The 22,370-nt window shown below is 45.9% G+C and overlaps 3 protein-coding genes across 3 annotated transcripts; 2 read left to right on the forward strand and 1 right to left on the reverse strand.

The window, feature by feature from the left end:
* Positions 1–3,518: 3,518 nt before the first annotated feature.
* LOC122433974 (histone H2B type 2-E-like) lies at positions 3,519–4,546 on the reverse strand. Its single transcript, XM_043457100.1, has one exon. The coding sequence runs from the start codon at positions 4,490–4,492 to the stop codon at positions 4,112–4,114; it is 381 nt and encodes a 126-aa protein (XP_043313035.1). The 5' UTR covers positions 4,493–4,546; the 3' UTR covers positions 3,519–4,111.
* A 224-nt stretch (positions 4,547–4,770) lies between these two features.
* On the forward strand, positions 4,771–5,337 carry LOC122433970 (histone H2A type 2-A). The gene has a single exon (XM_043457090.1). The coding sequence runs from the start codon at positions 4,834–4,836 to the stop codon at positions 5,224–5,226; it is 393 nt and encodes a 130-aa protein (XP_043313025.1). The 5' UTR covers positions 4,771–4,833; the 3' UTR covers positions 5,227–5,337.
* A 919-nt stretch (positions 5,338–6,256) lies between these two features.
* Positions 6,257–6,765, forward strand: LOC122433985 (histone H3). Its single transcript, XM_043457103.1, has one exon. The coding sequence runs from the start codon at positions 6,298–6,300 to the stop codon at positions 6,706–6,708; it is 411 nt and encodes a 136-aa protein (XP_043313038.1). The 5' UTR covers positions 6,257–6,297; the 3' UTR covers positions 6,709–6,765.
* The last annotated feature ends 15,605 nt before the right edge of the window (positions 6,766–22,370 follow it).

A 22,370-nucleotide genomic window follows, 5' to 3' on the forward strand; every position in this document is an offset into this window, starting at 1 on the left:
GGGTATCTTTTAGGGAGACACAGTTCAATCCACGACAACAGTCCGCAGCTGGGGTAGGTGGAATAGGGCTCCCAGATACGCCCAAATTTTAGTGAAATACTGAGACCAAAGTTAGATGTGAGGGGAAAAAATGTATCTAGACATGTTACGTTGATTCTAAAAGCATCCCGAAAGAAAGGGTGCTCTGCTTAGCTGGTCAGTCATGTCTGACTCCTTGAGACCCCATGGACTATATAGCCTGCCAGGCTCCTGTCCAAGGGCGTTCTCCAGGCAAGAACAGTGGAGTGGGTTGCCATTTCCTACTCCAGGAAAGAAAGGGTAGAACACTATAAATGAGCAAGAAGTGGGAGTTTAGAATCTACCCCTTCCTCTTCCCTGAACTCCAGATTCTCATATTTCATATTCCCAACTTGGGAATTTGGTATTTCTTATTTGATATTGCCACTTGGATAGCAACCAGGAATCTCAACATTTTGCCCAAGATATTACTCCAGGCTTTCCCCCTCCAAACCTACTTGCCCCTTTTATCAGTAAGTGGCCGCTCTTTCCAAGTGCTCAGTCCAAGAACCTGCAATTAATCCTTGACTCCTCTCTCTCAGTCATAACCTACATACAATTCATCAATTTCATTTAAAATATATCTTGAATGAAAGAAGTAAAGAAAGATTACCACTCTCATGAATAAAAATAAATGAAAAAAATATATATATCTTGACTGCTTCTCACTATCTCCATGGCTACCACCCATCTCTCTCCTGAGCTGTTACTGTAGCCTCTTTGATATCCTTCCTGCCTCTACTCTCGCTCTCCTCTAGTCTGTTTTTCAACATAGTATCCTGGGGTGAGCTTTAGCATGAGTCAAATAATGTCATGGAACTCTCTCATGATGGAACTCTCTCCAAAGGCACTCCAACTTAACTCCAAATTAAAGACAAAATCTTCCCAATGGCCTAGGAGGCCTCTCAATGGCACACACGATCTGACCCTCAACTACCTTTCTGATCCTATCTCCCTGCACATCTTTCCTTTGCTCACTGTGCTTTAGCCTCAGTGGCCTTGCTTATTCTTTGAACTTCTCAGACTTATACCTACCTCAGGGCCTTTGTTCTGAGAATACACCTCTCTAAGTTACCCTATGGCTCTCTTTTTTTCATTCAGGCCTCTGTTCAAATATTAACTGATCAGATCTGTCATCCAAACTCAATATTCTGCTGTACAGATCACCTCCTAAATATACTATTATACTTTTCCTTCTTTCGCTTATTCTCAGCATCCATCAACTAGAATGTAGTTTTATGTAGACAGGGACGTTTTCTGTTTATTGCTATTTTATCGCTTGTTTTATTAATATTTATCTCAGTATGAATGTTTTCCCTCTCCCATATTGTGAGACGTGATATGCACAAATACTCATAAAGGAACCTAGACAATGTGTCAGTTTTGCTTTCACACTTGTTAAGTGTCATGCTGGTGCTAAAGGGAACTATCGATTGATGGGTAATAAAGTTGCACTGGGTCTTGGATTTCTCCATGTTTCAGACCAGTTGTATTCTGCTTTCCTATTCATATTTTGAGTCCTCAGAACCAAATACTGACCATTATCTCACCCACTTATAATTAGGTTATCTACCCGACATCCTGCATGCCTCTTAGAAGATTTTTGTTTTATTTTTATCCTGTAAACTCAAACTTTCCCCTATCATCTTTCTGTCTTTCCTCCACATTGCCGTGCTTTACCTGAACTTTTCAAGCTCCAGGCAACCTGCCTCATCTCTCAGTAGATCCAAGCAAGGCAGGTCAAAAGCAAGGAAATGTTTTCTGGGATGGAAGAAAGTAGGGATTTAGTACAATAACTAGGACACCGGTTACCTGCTTTTGATTGGGTGGGACAGATGAGAGGTAATGAAAATCATGCTGGATGGAAGACAGTATTTGGGATTTTATGTACACACATAAGAACAAAGGAACAAAAGGGTGCTTGCAGTGTGCTTAACATGCCCGGCCCCCCAGGAAGTTTCAGCTTTATACCTTGCAGTACTTTATCTTCTGTTCTCATTTGACCTCCTTAAAATGTGTTTTTAAACCCTAGTAAAGGCAGAAAATGTTAAGTTCTATGCAATATTTGGTACTCTGTATTAATGAGGGAATAAATGAAACTAGTTGTGCATGTCGCTTTACAAACAATTCTGGGAAAGGACAATTAGGAAAAAAGAAAATGTCTAGGGTGGGAACTGCAAACTGGACGGGAACTGCAAACTGGACAAGTTCTTCCCAAGCAATATGGGAATCTCCTAACTAATCTGTCAGTGATTATCAAACATTTGAATTACGTGACGTGTTCCGTAGACTGTTCATCCTTGCCCCCCCACCCCTGACCCCCCCCACCAAGGCCTGGAGATTTGGATTCAGTGGAAGTATGTAGGATTTGATGGGTAGTAGATAAATTAAAGATCTAATGGCCTTTGAACTGTTTTTAGGAAACACTGCTTTTTAACCATCTAGTCTAAAAAAAAGATGAGGGCCTTTATTCTCTCATTTTTGGTGTCTCTGTTTTCAGAGGAGGGAATGGTTCCAGGGAAGGGGCAAGTATTTTTAAGGCTAAGTAGGTTTAACAACAACAAAAAAGCTGCTGGATAAAGTCTCTGTCTGGAGCACATTTTAGGATTGGCAGGCCCAGGTTCTTGAAATCCAGGACTCTAAAGCCTCTTTCCTTCTTGCTTCTTTACCCAAATTATAAAATAGCAAAACTACAACTATAGGGAATTGTGTTGGTATCAACATCTTATGGGGGGGGGGGGGGCGGGGGGGAATTACTATGGGTAACAGTGACTTTTGTATTACCTTATTCTGACAGTATTGCTTAATATCTAGAATTTGGGCAAAATATTGACTTCAGTGTAGGCATCTGAAAGGAACGGCAAAGTGAGACAAGGAGTGTGTGTAGATTAAAAATTACGTGAACTATGGATGAAAAATGTCACCTGCCATGTCTGTAATCAAAGGATGTGGCCATCAAGCCATCAGCCACTGCAGCCACCCTAGTCATCCTGGGATTCAGGATGGAGAAAAACAGGATACTGGTCCTAGATAGTGAAAGTGTGTATCAAGGAATGATGTCAGTCAGCCTGCTCTTCCAACTTTCCATACACATAATAAAGAACTGCTAAATTCATTGAGGTTTTTTTCTTTAGCTGAAGTTTCTGATGAATATTCAACTACCTGGTTTGTTTTTGCAAAACTGCTATATATTCTGGTTCCTCCCTTACCTCCTCCAAACAGCCCCTCAGTGCTCGCTATTTGAAAGGCTGTCTCCCGGGCTTAGGAGTGTTAGTTGCTCAGTTGTGTCTGAGCCTTTGCCACCCCGTGGGCTGGAGTCTGCCAGCCTCCTCTGTCCATAGCATTCCGTAAGAAAGAATACCGGAGTGGGTAGCCATTCCCTTCTCCAGGGGATCTTCCCAACCCAGGCAATCAAACCCAGGTCTCCTGCCCTGCAGGCGGATTCTTGACCATCTAAACCACGAGGGAAGTCCATCTACGGGGACTTTTGTTGTTGTCCACAACAAATTACTGAATAAAACACAATTAGTAACCCAGGTTGTGCATTTTTCAGTGGACACACGGAATCAAGATAACCAGGTGCACTGTCAGTTTTCTATTCATGCTGGGGCATGGTATCAAAATATCGCTTTTTAAAGTAACATTAAATTTGGTTTTTGAGCTCAAGAGTTGACCCACTGGATCTACTGTAAAGTAACTAATGCTTAACTCCACCAGCCCCTCCCCCTAGTAGATTTACACTGACCACCCATCTCGCACGGTTTCACTGGAAAAGGTAAGTTACTTGTATGAGTGAACGATTGATTCCTCTAGCTAGTTCTGGACCGATCGACAAAACTCGGTCCTATCCGGAGTTCTTCCTCTTCAACCTAAGAGAAAGGCCAGTTCTTACTAGAAAAAGAATCGGCGGTACAAAAAAGTACCGTAACAGACAACAAAAATGAAGTAAAAAGATGACAGCTTCTTCCCCTGAGAAGGTGGGTGGCTCTGAAAAGAACCTTTAGAACGTCAAGTGGCTGGGCGACTCGTGCGAGCGCCGCGTCCCGGCAGGGACTCACTTGGAGCTGGTGTACTTGGTGACCGCCTTGGTGCCCTCGGACACGGCGTGCTTCGCCAGCTCGCCGGGCAGCAGCAGGCGCACGGCCGTCTGGATCTCCCGGGACGTGATGGTCGAGCGCTTGTTGTAATGGGCTAAGCGCGACGCTTCGCCCGCGATGCGCTCGAAGATGTCGTTGACAAACGAGTTCATGATGCCCATGGCCTTGGACGAGATGCCGGTGTCCGGGTGCACCTGCTTCAGCACCTTGTACACGTAGATGGAATAGCTCTCCTTGCGGCTGCGCTTGCGCTTCTTGCCGTCCTTTTTCTGGGCTTTAGTGACGGCTTTCTTGGAACCCCTTTTGGGCGCGGGAGCGGATTTTGCCGGCTCAGGCATCACGGCAAGCACAAGCTGCAGAACCTAGCGGAAACAGGCAGCACCCGGGCTGCCCAGCAGCGACTCGGTACTTGTAGAGGCTGCAGGCAAATTAAGGTTCTGATCACGCCCCGTTGCGATTGGCGAGTTTTCAGTGGCTCTCTCGCGAGGGAGACGAGGTTATGTAAATGAGTGGATTCTGACTGCGCTATCCTATTGGTCACGAGGCCGAGGATGTGCTGTGGCCAATCAAAGCGCTTCGTAGACAATCGCCGTTCTGCCTATAAAAGGGTGAAGCGAGGCCGTGGAGGGCGACTGTGTCGGGCGTTTGGCGGGAGCGTCTGTTAGTTGGTGACGCTATCATGTCTGGTCGTGGCAAGCAAGGCGGCAAGGCCCGTGCCAAGGCCAAGTCGCGCTCGTCCCGCGCAGGCTTGCAGTTCCCGGTAGGGCGGGTGCACCGTCTGCTGCGCAAGGGCAACTACGCTGAGCGCGTGGGGGCCGGCGCGCCCGTCTACATGGCGGCGGTCCTGGAGTACCTGACCGCCGAAATCCTGGAGCTGGCGGGTAATGCGGCGCGAGACAACAAGAAGACGCGCATCATCCCTCGTCACCTGCAGCTGGCCATCCGCAACGACGAGGAGCTGAACAAGCTGTTGGGCAAGGTCACCATCGCCCAGGGCGGCGTGTTGCCCAACATCCAGGCCGTGTTGCTCCCGAAGAAGACCGAGAGCCACCACAAGGCAAAGGGCAAGTGAGGCCGGTCTCTGGAAGCCCTACCTAGCGCTCCTGCCGAAGAGGCATCTGTAAAATCAAAAGGCTCTTTTCAGAGCCACCCACGCTTTCAAATAAAGAGTTGTTAACAGTAACTTCTCGATTCCAACCATGTCGCTAGTAAACGGGGAAGCCCAGCCTGGGCTGTGGTCGATCGTAAAACCTAGGGCTTAAGCCAGGTGAAGGTAGGAGACTTGAGCGCGCCACGGTCGCTTCAGTTCTAAGTGCTCCGCGATGGCTTGTATTTGGAGTCGGATGTCTAGTGCTCGACACCACTTGTTCCCCAGGCCTTTGCCCAACTTGCGGTCCACGTACCAGCGGGATGTTCGTCACACACGCATACATCTGGGACACCCCGGTCTGTTAAGGAAGCGGGCAGGTTTGAAAAGGATGGCGGTTGGGCTTTTGACTTTAGTCTACTGTCTTAAAGGGATAAAGATGCCTTAGCGGTGGAGGTACAGGTCCCCAGTTCGGCTTTTGGAAACGGAATCTCGCGCCCTGACGCGGGGGAGATAACTTTCCGACCTTTGAAGCACCGAAAGGCGGAAAACAAGATCCGTCCGGCCAGCCAGCCAGGCCAGGGGACCTCTGGAAAAAGTAACAATGCGTTCAGGGTGCTGGGGGCGGGGGTGCTGCAAACAGAAGGTCGAGCTTCAGTTTGGGAGTTAGCGTAGAAAAGAAGAGGGTATCGCAGGTAGTGTGTTCCAAGGGACTGAGAAGGAACATTGTCACAGCTGCTCTCAAATATGACGACTCTCACCCTGAAGTTAATGAAAACCGAGGAGGGGAAAAACTAGACAAACTGGAAAGTAGAAAGGGAGGCGGATGGGCCGGGGGGTGGGGCGGCGGGGCGGCGTAGGGAGGGGTCGGCCCAAGCCAATCAGTGGCGCCAAAGAGGATGACGCCCCAGCCAATGGATAGCCAGCGCGGGACTTTCAAGTATTGTCCCGCCCAACTGGGAAAAGACTGTGCCTATAAAGACTGCTGCAGCGGCCGCACCCCTGGATACTCTCCCTGCGCGGCGCTGCTCCCGTAAGTTCGCGTCTTGGTTCGCTATGGCTCGTACGAAGCAGACTGCCCGCAAGTCGACCGGTGGCAAGGCCCCGCGGAAGCAGCTGGCCACCAAGGCGGCTCGCAAGAGCGCGCCGGCCACGGGCGGCGTCAAGAAGCCGCACCGCTACCGGCCGGGTACCGTGGCCCTGCGGGAGATCCGGCGCTACCAGAAGTCGACCGAGCTGCTGATCCGCAAGCTGCCGTTCCAGCGGCTGGTGCGCGAGATCGCGCAGGACTTCAAGACGGACCTGCGCTTCCAGAGCTCGGCCGTGATGGCGCTGCAGGAGGCGAGCGAGGCCTACCTGGTGGGGCTGTTTGAAGACACGAACCTGTGCGCCATCCACGCCAAGCGCGTGACCATCATGCCCAAAGACATCCAGCTGGCTCGCCGCATCCGCGGGGAGCGGGCTTAAGAAGTGTGCGCTCGGCTCGAGGTTCCATCAAATCCAAAGGCTCTTTTCAGAGCCACCCACGACTACACTTGAAAGAGGCTGTGTCGCTTGTCCGCCCTCTCTTGGCAGGCCTTCGCATACTCCGCGAGCGTAGGGCGCGCTCAAGACGGGAGGACCGTAGAGCGCGCCAAGCACTGGACTCCCAACAGATAAACAGGCTAGAGGCCAGTTGTACGGTCTAAACCCCTGCTTGCTGCTGCCTTCCCGGGTGTCAGTAACTTCAGACTTGGGTCAGTGTGCTTGTCTCGGCTGGCGGGTTGCCGCCGCTTCCTTGGGCGCTCCCAAGACGTCCGGTAGGTTCGTGCTCTTCTGGGGAGTCTTGGAGCTGGGTTGTAGCCCAGAATTGGAATTTGTCCCGGGAGCGTGGGTGGGGGCCGGGGAGGCGAGTTGAAACGAGGCGGAGTGACTCAGGATTCGCGGGCTAGAGTGGGCCGGGCTGGCTCTTTAGGCAGCTGAGAGCCGGGCGCAGATCTGACCTCTCCCGCGCCGGAAAGGGCCCCTCCCGCCGGCGTGGATCTCCCGCTTGGGAGGGAGGGAAATCGTCTCCTCGGTCCAGGCCCATTTCTGCGGCGTAAAGTGCGGCATTTCTGACCCTGGCTGCAGGTTGAATGTCAGTTATGCCAGGCCTTCCCTCAGGGAAAATATTAGCGGATGCTATTCATCCCCTTACCCCACTCTCATGATTCCCGCGCAAGCCTGAACGATTTTGCCTGGTATTTTAAGTCCTTGACCTTGCTCCTTTCAAATACCAACCCAACTCAGACAAGTACCACTAGCTTTGTGCTGGAATAGACCAAAGGATTGAGAAGGATCTTATGTCTCCGGCCGGGCATGCAGTTAAGACAGTCTAGTGGGTTTGACCTGCCCGAAGGAACAGCGGGGGGAAGAGGATGAATGGACCGGGGTTCGTGGGCCACCGTAATCTAGGTCACTACCTGACCACTCGGTCTTGTCGGTACTTTTCTCCACTCCACAGCAGGAGACTGATTCTTCCTGGAGACATCCTGAGGTGCACAGGCCTGAGCTCTGTTTAGTTATTTGAGAAGTTATTCAGCTCAAGGTTCTCGGAATTGAAGCTTACGGCAGCACTGAACCAGTGGAAGGCAGAACAGAGCCTCTCCCTTCCACCCATCCCCCGGCCCCAAGATTTGAGAGCAGAGATTTGACGTTGCCTCAGAGGAGTGGATTCCTGCACCACATGACAGCAGAAGTCTAAGGTCTCTTACTGTCTTTTAGGAACAAAGCTGTTCACCTCGGGGGGTGGAGAGCAGAGTCCATACGAGACTCAGAAGCCACCTATTTCTAACCTTGAGTATGGCCTGTTTGCACCTGAAGAGGTCAGAGTTCGGGGGTTTTGTGTCTCAGCACAGTTGGTAAAAGCATTACCAGAGATGAATGAAAATGCACTGAGGGGAATAGAAATTGAAGTAGACACACTGTTGAAAACTTTTGCCCCTTGCAAGGAGTTGGAGGGGGGCGGCGGGGGGCAAAGAAAAGCAGAGTGGACTGTAGCTTCTGACAGCAGGTACCCAGTTTTTAGCCCCAGGCTCACAAAGATTTTCAGAAAAGGCCCTGTTGTGGGCTGAATTGTGTCCCCCACCCACCCATTCATATGTCGAGGCCCTAACTCCTAGTACCTCAGATGTGACTCTACTTGGGGATAGGACCTCTAAAGTGGTGATTAAGATTAAAATGGTGTCATTAAGATAGGTGCTAATCCAATGATTGGTATCTGTATGAGAGATGGGGATCAGGACACAGCAGAGGGACAGTCTTGTGAGGACACAAGAAGGCAGCCATCTGCAAGCCAAAGAGACACATCTCAGAAGAAATCAAGCCAGCTGATCATCTTCTATTAATTTGTTCATTTATTTCATTTACTTGGTTACATTGTGTCTTAGTTGTTGCAAAGCGTGTGGGATCTTAGTTCTCCAACCAGGGATCAAACCTGTATCCCCTGCATTGCAAGGTGGATTCTTAACCACTGGATCACCAGGGAAGTCCCCCTATTGACATTTTGATCTTGGACTTCTAACCTTTTGAACTGTTAGAAAATAAAGTTAAGTTGTTTAAGGCACCCAGGCTGTGGTATTTTGTTATGGCTGCCCTAGGAAATGAATACAGACACAGGGTCTCATTCCCTGCTCAGACCAATGCTGCAAGACGGGTTCCTCGGGATCTGTAAGCAGAAGCAGCAGTGACTCGGGGCTGGGCAGGGGTGACCTGTGTGCACCCAGCATCTCATCCACTGACATTTGTTTGCAAAGTTACAGCCTGAAGTTCTCAGACAATGAGTGACTTTCCAGCACGTCTGAGCCATTAACGGCTGAGCAGACCCCTGAGTGTATAGATGTCCATGTCAGGGCTTTTCCTCCCAAGGATCATATTTCCTGAAGTAATACTATTAATATATCAGATTTTAAAGCAGGTATCTAAGATCTCCCCGTGGACCTGACATTTGGGGTCAGTCTGGGGGCATCTCTCATGGCTAAAGCAGTTCAGGGGTTCCTAGCTTCTCAGAAATGTCTGTCCTGCCTTCTTCATTTTTCTAACAACCTCTGTTACTTCTGCAACAACAGTGGAGTGCTCACTGACCAAACTCAACAGTTACAGGGTGTGAATGGAGAATGGTGAAAGAGAGAGAGAGAGGAGCACTGGTCTCTTGCTGGTGGAAAAGGGGAGGCCCTCCCTGGTTGGTGTTTCCTGGCTTCTTGTCACACACGTGAACTCCTTAAGGGCAGGGTCTTGCCTGAGTAATTGATCTCTCTTCAGGGCTGCTACATAATGGGGCTCTGGGCCTCAACTCTGGAAGTGTACTCTGTTCAGCTCTCTAAGGCCCCTGTCCTCACATAAGGCCAAGAAACAACAGGCAGTGCAAACTGATGTCTGCACACTCACTTTCTGAGAAAGCGAGACCTGTTTGACCCAATCCTTTTCACCCAGTGGAGGGTCAGGCCTCGGCAAGACACTACGGCCTCACCAATCAGCAGCCATCTTGGGGATTTGCCCCACAAGCTTATGACAACAGAATCTGGTTCTCACCGTGAGCATGTTCTAGGAGGACTGAGGAATTCTCCAGTGTCTTCAGGGCTTCCCAAACTGCCACATTTTAGTGACAGCTTTGGCTCAGTAGTAAAGAATGCACTTATCATGCAGGAGATGCAAGGGACACAGTTTCCATCCCTGGGTGAGGAAGATCCACTGGAGTAGGAAATGGCAACCTGCTCTAGTATTCTTTCCTGGGAAATTGCATGGCCAGAGGAGCCTGGCGGGCTACAGTTCATGGGGTTGCAGGACACAACAGCCACTTAGCAAACATTGATACCTTTTGGGCAGTAGGACAAAGTTGACATTCCTACCGCTATTCTGTGAAGGTCAAACTTCCTAAGCCTAATAGAAAACTTTTGGAATGTCTTCATTGTTTGCAAAACTAGGCTGAAGTAGTACCCAATATTTTTAATGGCAATATCAAAATTTGATTATTTTAGGTACTTAAATAATTTCCCAATTTCAGATGACAAAAAAGAAACTCAAGCAAAAATCAATTCACATTATTTTTAAAAGTTTCATCATGTCCAGCATGTTTTCAGAAAAAGTTGGCCATGGCATTGGCTTGTTTGTTGGACTTTGAGGCTCAGAGCTGACGGTGGCCTCAGCTAAGGCAGTGGCTAAGAGTGGACAGAGATAGCTAAGGCAGTGGCTAAGAGTGGACAGAGATAAAATGATGGACTTCAGGGAATTATAGAAAGTAAATTTGATAATATTTGGTGATAGAGGTATTTGGAGAATGCAAGAGAGGGAGGAGCCTCTCCTTGACTTGAGAAGCCAGGAGATAATGGTAGATTTCACTAAGGTGGAGAATTTAGGGAGAAGAAATTGCTTTTGGAACCAAAAAGCTGCAGTAAGTCCTATGCTGCGATTAAAGCTGAGATTCCGGTTATCCATCTAGAGTACATTCACCAGGAGTTAGGAATATTAATTTAATCAGCAAAGGGGCTCAGCTGGAGCTACTCTGGGGGAAGTCCTTAGGAGATAAATAAGGATAATAGGAGGAAGAGAATTAGATGAGATCTACATGGACAGAAATAAGGATAATAGGAGGAAGAGAATTAGATGAGATCTACATGGACAGAGGAGCCAAGTAGGCCACAGCCCATAGGGTTGTAAAGAGTCAGACTGACTTAGCACTCATGCACCCAGGAGTCAGAAGAGAAGACAGGCAAGGAGGAGCAGTGATGGGGGCTCACAGATGAAGAGAACATCAAGAGACAGAACAGCCAGAAAAACAAGAGGGCCACAGGAAGAGAGTGTCCCAAAGAGGCAAAGATGGTCATCACAGGGACTCTGACCATGCTTTATGTTTTGTATCTCTTTTAATCACCAAGACAACCCTGCAAGGGAAGTAAACAGTTTATTCTCATTTTAGACTAGGCAGCTTTGAGTATTTTGCCCAAGCTCTCACAGCTAGGGCAAGGGATTCTGACCAAGGCACTGGGGCTCCAAAGTTCACATGAAGCAAGAAACACCAAGTAAAGGGCACATACTGGAAGCTGGGAGGGGAAATGCCAGAGGGTGCATGATTGAACACCAGGTTTTTGGCCCCACTACTTCAGCGGAATCTTCTCTACCTGCTTACCCAGTCTCCACCTGTCTCCTATCATCAAGTGGAGAAAAATCTCCACTCAATGCCAGAGCTGAGCTTGTCCCTCATGTGCTGTACAGTCTTTCCATGCCCTCCACCCCATTACCTTCAGAATGGAACCCACACATCAAGAGTCAGTACAGAGAGGCAGAGGCTAAGGGCAAGGCCCCAGACGTGACTTTGAGTCCTGGTTCTACCTCTTACTACCTGCATGATTGTGGCAAGATGCTTCATCTCACCAGGCCTCAGTTCCTCATCTGTAAAATGGAGATAATGGGACTAGCCTGGTGGTGGTGGTTGGAATTATTTAAAGAAACAGTTCCCGTAAAGTGGCAAGCAGTGTGTGAGTCAAAATAAACCCTAGAAAAGATTATAATGCTATTATTAGCAATTTAGAAAATTGAAACAAAATTATAAACCACCTTATATATAGGTTTAATTAGATGTTACCTAGCTATTTGCCTAGTGAAACCAAGCAGGACCCTGTAGGGCCTTCCTGAGCCGGCCACCCCACCCCCACCCCGCCGCCCCTGACCTCTTGTTTGTAGGAAGGCTTTAGCCTCCAAGGCTTTCCCTGAGTTCCAAAAAACAGTTTTCCCTGGTTCAGTAAGCAGAAGTTGCATAAGTTTATTCTGGCCCTGTCCAGTGTCTTCAATTCCCAGCTACTTCCATGACTTGGCAAAACCCTTTCTCTGTCCAGATATGTGCCCCTCCTGTGTAAGCCTACTGTTTAGTCTGTAGACTTCAGCCTTGTGACGTTTCCCTTCTGTGCCCCGCCACCACCACCCCCAACAACAACCATCTCACTCCTTAAGCCAAAAGGCAGCATTCTCCTCGGGTTCCAATAAGCATGTAATCAAAGTCACTCAGGTGTGTCTGACTCTTTGCCATCCCATGGACTATACAGTCCATGGAATTCTCTAGGCCAGAATACTGGAGTAGGTACCTGTTCCCTTCTCCAGGGGATTTTCCCAACCCAGGGATCAAACCCAGGTCTCCCTCATTGCAGGTGGATTCTTTACCAGCTGAGCCACCAGGGAAGCAACAAGCATACAGGTTCTCCATTTTGGCAGGTCCTCTAGGATTAGTTTATCATTCTAGTTCCTCACTAGACTCTGAGTTCCTTCAGAGTGGGCATTTGGTCCTTTTCATCTGTAGGTCAGCATCCTGACAGTGCCTACATAGTCAAGAAATGTTTTGTGTCATGACGGATCTAAAACCCTGGCTTCTGAATCCTCACTCAAAAGGACCTAGTATCCTTTCGAATGCTCTAACTACCACTACAATTGCACTCACCTCACACGCTAGCAAAGTAATGCTCAAAATTCTCCAAGCCAGACTTGAACAGTATGTGAACCGTGAACTTCCAGATGTTCAAGCTAGTTTTAGAAAAGGCAGAGGAACCAGAGATCAAATTGCCAACATCCGTTGGATCATCGAAAAAGCAAGAGAGTTCCAGAAAAACATCTACTTCTGCTTTATTGACTATGCCAAAGCCTTTGACTATGTGGATCACAAAGAACTGTGGAGAATTGGGAATACCAGAGTTGGGAAGATATGGGAATACCAGATCACCTGACCTGCCTCTTGACAAATCTGTATGCAGGTCAGGGAGAAACAGTTAGAACTCGACATGGAAAAACAGACTGGTTCCAAATAGGTCAAGGCTGTATACTGTCACCCTGCTTATTTAACTTATATGGAGAGAACATCATGAGAAACGCTGGGCTGGAGGAAGCACAAGCTGGAATCAAGATTGCCGGGAGAAATATCAATAACCTCAGATACCCAGATGACACCACCCTTATGGCAGAAAGTGAAGAACAACTAAAGAGTCTCTTGATGAAAGTGAAAGAGGAGAGTGAAAAAGTTGGCTTAAAGCTCAACATTCAGAAAACTAAGATCATGGCATCTGGTCCCATCACTTCATGGCAAATAGATGGGGAAACAGTGGGTGACTTTATTTTGGGGGGGGCTGCAAAATCACAGCAGATGGTGATTGCAGCCATGAAATTAAAAGACGCTTACTCCTTGGAAGGAAAGTTATGACCAACCTAGACAGCATATTAAAAAGCAGAGACATTACTTTTGCCAACAAAGGTTCATCTAGTCAAAGCTATGGTTTTTCCAGTAGTCATGTATGGATGTGAGAGTTGGACTATAAAGAAAGCTGAGCACAGAAGAATTGATGCTTTTGAACTGTGATGTTGGAGAAGACTCTTGAGAGTCCCTTGAACTGCAAGGAGATCCAACCAGTCCATCCTAAAGATCAGTCCTAGGTGTTCATTGGAAGGACTAATGATGAAGCTGAAACTACAATACTTCGGCCACCTGATGCAAAGAACTGACTCATTGGGAAAGACCCTGATGCTGTGAAAGATTGAGGGAAGGAGGAGAAGGGGAAGGCAGAGGATGAGATTGTTGGATGGCATCACCAACTCAATGGACACAAGTTTGGGTAAGCTCCGTGAGTTGGTGATGGATAGGGAGGCCTGGCATGCTGCAGTTCATGGGGTCACAGAGAGTCTCTGCATATAAGTTAAATAAGTTAAATATGCAGGATGACAACATACAGCCTTGACCTATTTGGAACCAGTTTGTTGTTCCATGTCGAGTTCTAACTGTTGCTTCCTGACCTGCATACAGATTTCTCAAGAGGCAGGTCATGTGGTCTAGTATTCCCACCTCTTTCAGAATTTTCCAGAGTTTGTTGTGATCTATACAGTCAAAGGCTTTGGCATAGTCAATAAAGCAGAAATAGATGTTTTTCTGGAACTCTCTTGCTTTTTCGATGACCCAGTGGATGTTGGCAATTTGACCTCTGGTTCCTCTGCCTTTTCTAAAACTAGCTTGAACATCTGGAAGTTCACAGTTCATGTACTGCTGAAGCCTGGCTTGGAGAATTTTGAGCATTACTTTACTAGCATGTGAGATGAGTGCAATTGTGCAGTAGTTTAAGCATTCTATGGCATTGCCTTTCTTTGGGATTGGAATGAAAACTGACCTTTTCCAGGCTCATAGCCGCTGCTGAGTTTTCCAAATTTGCTGACATATTGAGTGCAGCACTTTCACAGCATCAGCTTTTAGGATTTGAAATAGCTCAACTGGAATTCCCTCACCTCCACTAGAGCTTTGTTCATAGTGATGCTTCCTAAGACCCACTTGACTTTACATTCCAGGATGTCTGGCTCTAGGTGAGTGATCACACAATAGTGATTATCTGGGTCGTGAAGATCTTTTTTGTACAGTTCTTCTGTGTATTCTTGCCACCTCTTTTTAACATCCTCTGCGTCTGTTGGGTCCATACCATTTCTGTCCTTTATTGAGCCCATCTTTGCATGAAATGTTCCCTTGGTATCTCTAATTTTCTTGAAGAGATCTCTAGTCTTTCCCATTCTATTGTTTTCCTCTATTTCTTTGCACTGATTGCTGTGGGCCCTAAATGTAACCATAATAGACCTTATTAGAGGGAGGCAGGAGGCTAAGTGGGGAGGAACTGATGTAATGACGGAAGCCGAGATGGGGTGATGAGGCCAGGAAGCAAGAAATGCCAGCAGCCTCTAGAAACTAGAAGAGACAAGGAATGGACTCTTTCCGCAGAGCCTCCAGAAGAAATCAGTCTTTCTGACACTTGATTTTTGGCCCCTTAAGACTCATTTTTTACTTCTGGCCTCCAGAACTACAAGAGAATAAATGCATTGTTTTAAGCCACTAAATCTGTGGTAATTTAAGAATGGGAAAATAATACACCATCCTGTCATTCATGAAAGACTAGGTTTTTTTTAATTTGTGGGAAGGGAGATTTGAGTGTGATCAGGAACAGAGTGTGCAGTACACTTAGAAGAAAGGTGGGAGGGAGGGTAGGAAGATAGTAGAGGAGAAAAACAGGCTTCTGGAATGGGAGTCTTGGTTTCCACAGCAAACAGATTGTCCTCTTCATGAACCCCTTGACCAGCTTAACCCAGAGTTCCTCAGGGCATCGCTATCTTCACAAGTGTTACCAAAGGCCCCTAGACAGTGGTTGACCTCTCCTAGCCATGGACAGCTATAGAGCTCCCTGAGGCCACGCCAGGGCGGAAAGAGCCCAGGTTGATTCTGCTGTGGTCTGTAGCAGTGGCAAGCTCTTCTTGCTCTTCAGGACAGCTCACACTCAGACTGCTGCCAGGATGCTGTACTTTTTCCCTTAGGGCTGCCAAGAATTACTAGAGAGTTGGTATCTTAAAACAATAGAAGTTGATATTCTCACAGTTCTGGAAATCAGGAGTCTGAAAACAAAGTATTAGCAGAGCCATCCTCTGTCCAGAGCTTCTAGGGGAGAATGCTTTCTTGCCCCTTTCAGCTTCCATGCTTTCTGTTCCTTGACCTCTGGCAATATAACTCCAGTTTCTCCCTTTGGCTTCCCATGACCCTCTTCCCTGAATCTCTGTGTCCAACTCTGCCTCTTCCTTTCACTTATCACATCCTCAATCCAGGATGATTTAATCTCAAGACCCTTAGTTATGTCTGCAAAGACTGAATTTCCAAATAAAGTCACAGAGTTTCTGGGTGGACTTGAACATTTTGGGGGGACACTATTCAACCCACAATTGATGCTGAGTTCTGAGCTCTATGGACCTCTGGAAGCAGGCCCATACTTCCCCTGGTTTCCCTCTCTAGGTGCCCATGAACCCTTCACCTCCAAAAGGCCCTCAGTCAGTCACTTACACCTGAGTATTAAAGCTAAGAGTGAGAGTCTGCATTTTTACTAATTCTCCCTGTGTCTATGAGTGTAGAGGCTAGAGAGAAGGCTGCATCTCCACTTGGGGAAGCCCAGGTTTGAGGGGCAGTACAGGGAGATGTCTTTGGCCCGTGGCTAAAGGCCTCTGCTAACCAGGAGATGGTCTTTGGCCCGTGGCTAAAGGCCTCTGCTAACCAGGAGATGGTCTGAACTGTCTGGGCAACAGTAGATTGTTCCCTGGATTCATTTGTCTGGGAAAAAGCTGGAAGAGAAAAGACACGAAGCTAGAATAAGAATTCAGGGCCTCAGTTTCAATATCTGTAAAATAGTGACAATAAATGTATACACGTCATAGAATTACCACAGGAATAAAATGAGATAAATACAGTTAATGCAAAATACATACAGCAGTTTCAACACAGCATTGAATTAATAATTATTACTCAATTAGCATTATGATGAACAATATTTGGAACACTAATTGATAAATATTCCCTTTGGCAAGAGTACAATCATGTTGTGGAAAGACTAATAATACATGGGAAACAATTAGTACATTAGCTCATCTCTAGATAATTAGCATCTTGAGATTCTGCTACACTGCAGCCAACATTAAGAATATTTGGGTTCTTGGGTGCCTTATGAATCACAGAAGCCATTCACTTATGTCCTTTCATTTGATTCCACAACAACCCAGGAAAGGAAGAAGAGGGTTTTTTTTTTCTTACAGAAAAGAAATTTTCTGGTGAAGACGAGACACCTAGGAATGTGAGTCACCCAGCTAAAAAACGGCCAAGATGGAATTTGAATCTAAGTTTTGTATTTTACCTTTTTCTTAGTTTTTTGTATTAGAGTCAGTGTTTCAGGGAAAAGTGATATACACAATAGCTACAAATAACATCAAAACATGTACTGTAGGGGAGGAAAGTTAATTTGCCCTTTTCAATTTTTAGGTGAGACCCCATAATAAAAGAGATTAACCAGAAAAGAGAGATTAACCAGAAAAAAGCAAACAGAAGTTTGCTAACATAGGCACAAAATAATCACCAATAGTAGCGTTGCATCTATAATGTTTGTTTGCTTTTTAAAACCTTTATTCTTGATTTCTTGTCCTGTGAACATCGAGTGCACTGAGTCTTCATCATTCCTTCCAACAGCCCTGCAGCTTGCCTTTGTAACCCCTAATGTAATGTGGAAGCACAAAGAACTTAAGCTCGTGACACCTCAAGGCCGTCTCCCACTTTTTTTGTGTATTTTCTCATCCTAAAAGCAGCCTAACTGAAAGTAATGCTCCACTAGACCAATAGAAATGGGTGTGGGAGGGTTTGTGGTATAGCAAAATACTCTTATTGTCTGTGAGGCTGCCCTGACCTCTTCTGTAATCCTTCTTTTCACTCTGTAAACATTTGTTGAGGGCCTGCTTTGCTTGTAAAGGCAAGCTGAGTTCGCTGTAGCTGAGGAGCCCTGGGAGCACAGCTGATGAATCAGGGGTGCCAGTGACGGCGACAGTCCTCCCAAGCAGAAAGATCCAGTGGATCCTGGTGATCGGCTGAGGCTTGTGGGCCTCTTGAACAAGTCTGTTCTGTTCTGGAAACCAAAAGTGCCCTTCTTCATCTTTGGAGACATTTACTGTCACATCCTCTGTTTCAGACTGTGCTGTCTCTACTGCTTTAGAGGTTGGAAATCCGATCCAAAGTCACTCTTGATTAGAATTTGGTCATCTGCATTTGTGTGAGGTGGATGTGGGGATTTCTGTGGGTGGGGAGAAAAATGGTCATCCCTCTAAAATAACCTATCATGAAGAAAACAGGACAGAAACAGGCGACAGCCTTTCCGAAAAAAGGAACAGAAGAGGTGTGAACAAGGCTCATTTATGTCAAAAAAAGTTTGCTAACATGTATATACCTCATGTATACGTATACCTCATGTATACGTAAGTACTCAGGAAAAAAAAAAATTGAGTAACACCCCAAGATGACTTAGAATTCAGACTTAAATATCATTCTTAATAGGGAAAGGGGATGGGAGATGTAGGCCTCTTAAGGGAGAATAAATGCCTTTGAGGGGAAAGGAATAGGCCACAGAATAATAGATGGGAGGTATAATGAAAGCGAAAGTCACACAGTTGTGTCTTACTTTTTGCCACCCCATAGATTGTAGCCCGTCAGGCTCCTGTGTCGATGGAATTCTCCAGGCAAGAACATTGGAGTGGGTGGCCATTTCCTTCTCCAGGGGATCTTCCTGACACAGGGATCAAACCCGGGTATCCCACATTGGGGGCAGATTCTTTACCATCTGAGCCACCAGGGAGATGTGACGGTTTGTGACAAAGTTGGTCTGGGTATGGTCTTGACTTCTAGTCTCCTCTCCTGTGATGAGTCAATCTTTCCCGATCAGTCTAATTCCTGGGGGAGGGCAGTTATGACAATCAAGTTTCTTTTGGAAAATCTGTTCTTTGGCAGCTAATGGGAGTTCAGAAAGTCGGCCTCTACATATCCTCTTTTGCAAGTGACTACAGCTCAAAATTATCAATATGCCAAAGTGGTATATTCTGGAGGGGCATTTTCTGTGACCTTTCAGTACAGTAGAAGAGACCTCTTCTAACCTCAACCCCCAGTAAGAAACACTTTTACGTTGCTTCTTAGTCACATTCACAAAAGAATATGAATTATAATAGGTTTCACAAAGTGATATTTACTATTTGTGACATACTCTGATATTTTTCTCTTCTCTTCTTAAAAAAGGGGAGGAAAAAGGTGATCTCTATCAAAAACCAATTTCATAACCCACTAATAAGTTACAACCCATAGCTAAAAAAACAATGGCTAGAGAACACTACAAAGGATAAAGTAAAAGTCATCTTATGTTTTAAAGTCAATATTTCTCTGAAACATGCCTTCTGAATTTCTCTATTCTTGTACACAACCTGATGCCTGTCTTTGTGGGGAAGTGATACCCTTGTGAACAGCAGGAGTGGAAGGCCTATTGTGGAGGATGATAAAGAGAAATGCAGGTTGAGCTTTTGGAAGCCGAGAGGGAAAGGTCAATTCCAGCTGAACAAACAAGGGAACCTATCCTGTAGGAGGTGATATTTGAGGTGCGTTCTCAAGAATATTTAGGATTTGAGACATGTTCAGATTGTGGGCTAAGGAAGGTGGTGTAATCCAGGCAGAAGGGGCGGTGAAAACAAACATGTAGCACAGACAAAAGGCAATAAGGAGAAGTGAGCTTTTCATGCTAGGGACATTAAGGACCAGTTTCAGGGACCTCAAATGCAAAATTAGGGATAGGCTAGGTTTATATAAGGGAATGAACAATGATGTTTATAACAGCATTTTTGTGATGTTGGGGAATTGGAGCAAATGTGGGTGCTTTTCACTGGGAGAGAGGGGGATAAAGTGTGCTGTTTGTACTTCTTGAAGTTTAGTGCAGTACTTCAGTCAACAGAGTGCACATTTATATCACAACATGGATAGCAAAGAGAGATGCAAATGTCTTGTGGGAGTAGAGAGGCAAAGGTCAATGTTTAAAATATAGGTTAGAAAGGGAGAAGGTAAAAAATAGAATAAAATATAAAACACAATACCACTTACATGCATTCTGAGAAAGTAAAAAATCTGTTCTGCCATTCATCAGGCTGGGATAATCTAGTCAAAGAATTAGAGGAAACACAAGTCCCAAGGACATATAACTGTAGCTACAAAGAATCAGAATCCCCTTGAGTGACCACAGCTTTCTTACTCACTGAGAAACCATGTTCTCTTAAAAATCCTAGATTAACAGAACTTTTTTTGTGTGAAATCTTATCAGTAAGCATGAAATATCCTCTTCCTGCCCAGACAACCTAAATCATTCTGATGCAGAGAAGCAGCCTTGGTTTTCAATCCAGGTTGTTGTTTACTTCCTAAGTCGTGTCGACTCTTTCGTGACCCCATAGCCCGTCAGACTCCTCTGTCCATGGGATTTCTCAGGCAAGAATACTAGAATGAGTTGCCATTTCCTTCTCCAGGGGATCTTCTCCACCCGGGGATTGAACCCAATTCTCTTGCGCCTCCTGAATTGGCAAGCAGATTCTTCACCACTGAGCCATCAGGGACTAGATAATAATTATTTATAAAATAAGCAGATACAGATTTTCAATCACCTATACTAAATGAATGATTAAACCCAGTCTCCCTAGTCACAGGGATAGTCTTTAAGCTAGAGGTCAAGTTTGCAACCCGAACAGAGCTGCCCCTCAGGCTTACTCCCTGTGCCACAGTCACTGATTAGCCATATTGTAATCAATGTTAGCCTCCTTTTTAAAGGACCAGAGTTATCCAGACTTCCTTTCTTTTTTCTTTTGAAGGCCAAACTATGGCTGTAAGGCAGGCCACTGGAGGTTTGTGAGCAGGTAGGTGATACGGTCAGGTCTGTGCTATAGTCTACGACTTTAGTCACAGGACATAAAATGGATTAGAGAGATTTTGAGCCTAGGATAACAGAAGTGAAACCCTAATACTTTGTCCTACTTGAATAGAATAGCTATTTGTGTATATGCCTTATCCCCCTTCTGAATTCCTTCCCATTTGAAGGCAGAAATTTTACTGTGGAACCATCATGACACAAAGTTGGAATGCATTAAAAAGTGGAGGAAGGTGGCTTCCCTGGCAGTCCAGTGGTTAACACTCCATGCTTTCACTGGAGTGGGCACAGGTTCCATCCCTGACTGGGGAGCTAAGATCTCACTTGCCATGTGGAGAAGCCAAGGAGGGGAGAAAAGAAAAGGTGAAGAAAGGACTGGAAACAACACAACTATCCATCAAGTGACTGAAATTATCAATTGAGGCCATAAAATGGACTACAACTCACCAATACAAAGGAATGAACTACTGATACCTGCACCTAAATATGAACGAATCTTACGCTGAGTGAAAGAAGCCAGATACAAATGATACCCACTGTATGATACAAACTATAATGATATAAAGCAAACCAGTGGTTCCCTGAGGGCAGGAACAGAGCCAAAGGAGGACACTGATGAAGTGGGCAGGAGGGAAGAATTATAAAAGGAGCATAAAGAAACCTTTTATGGAGGGTGGGGGAGGGGGGGAAATGGAATGTCCATTATGATGATTGTAGTGATGTTTTCATGGGTATATACATATGTCTAAACTTAAATTGTATTTTAAACATGTACAGTTTATTGTATGCCAATTACTGTAGTAAACAGTTTGTTACTATTTTTAAAGAAGAGATGAAGGTAGAGAAATTAATTGAGAGGTGTCATTTGGGGTGGAAGATTATGGCCTTGGCTTGAAAGAAAGCTCTGGCTTGGCCAGAAAGAAAGAGCAGTGCAGTATGGTCCCGGGAAAGAGCAAATGGGTTTAGGGGAAGGTGATAGAGCAGAAAACCTGTATGTATAGCAGTAGGAGATAAGAGCTGTGAAAGAAGGAAGAAGCAGATTATGGAGGGCCCTGAATATCAAAGTGTACATTGGGTTGTAGTTCCACCACTTACTTCTGAAATGATCCTGGACAAGTTATTTAATTTCTCTGAGATTCAATTTCCTTTACCTATAAAATAATAAGAACAGAACCTATCTTAAGTGGTGGCTGTGAAGATTAAATGAGGCAATGCATGTAAACCACTCAGCAGAGGACAACTAAACAGTTTAAGTGCTAAGTAGAAGCAAGTATTTTTATAACAAGTATTGTTACTAACTCCAACTTGGGCTTCTCTCGTGGCTCAGCTGGTAAAGAATCTGGCTGCAATGCAGGAGACCTGGTTTGATCCCTGAGTTGGGAAGATCCCCTGGAGAAGGAAATGGCAACCCACTCCAGTATTCTGGCCTGGAGAATTCCGCCGACTGTCTAGTCCACAGGGTGGCAAAGAGTTGGACACGACTGAGTGACTTTCACTTCACTAATCAAATGTATAGAGATGTTTGAGAAGGAGAAAGAAGAAATCAAAGAGGATCTTTAGGAGGATAAATCTGACCATCAATAATCACCTCCTCTCCAGAGTTAAAATATCAACTATAACACTTCTTTCCCCTTCCTCACTTTATAACTTCCTTCCTAGTAAACATCATGCCCAGGAGGAGCCTACAACCAGTTACCAAAGCTCTCTTATCTCAGTAAAAGTATTTCAGCTGGTGAGCCTTATGACTCCGCTGCTGCTGCTAAGTTGCTTCAGTCGTGTCTGACTCTGTGCGACCCCATGGACTGCAGCCTACCAGGCACCTCCATCCACGGGATTTTCCAAGCAAGAGTAATGGAGTGG

Source organism: Cervus canadensis, chromosome 2, assembly GCF_019320065.1.
Source record: "Cervus canadensis isolate Bull #8, Minnesota chromosome 2, ASM1932006v1, whole genome shotgun sequence".
NCBI lineage: Eukaryota > Metazoa > Chordata > Mammalia > Artiodactyla > Cervidae > Cervus > Cervus canadensis.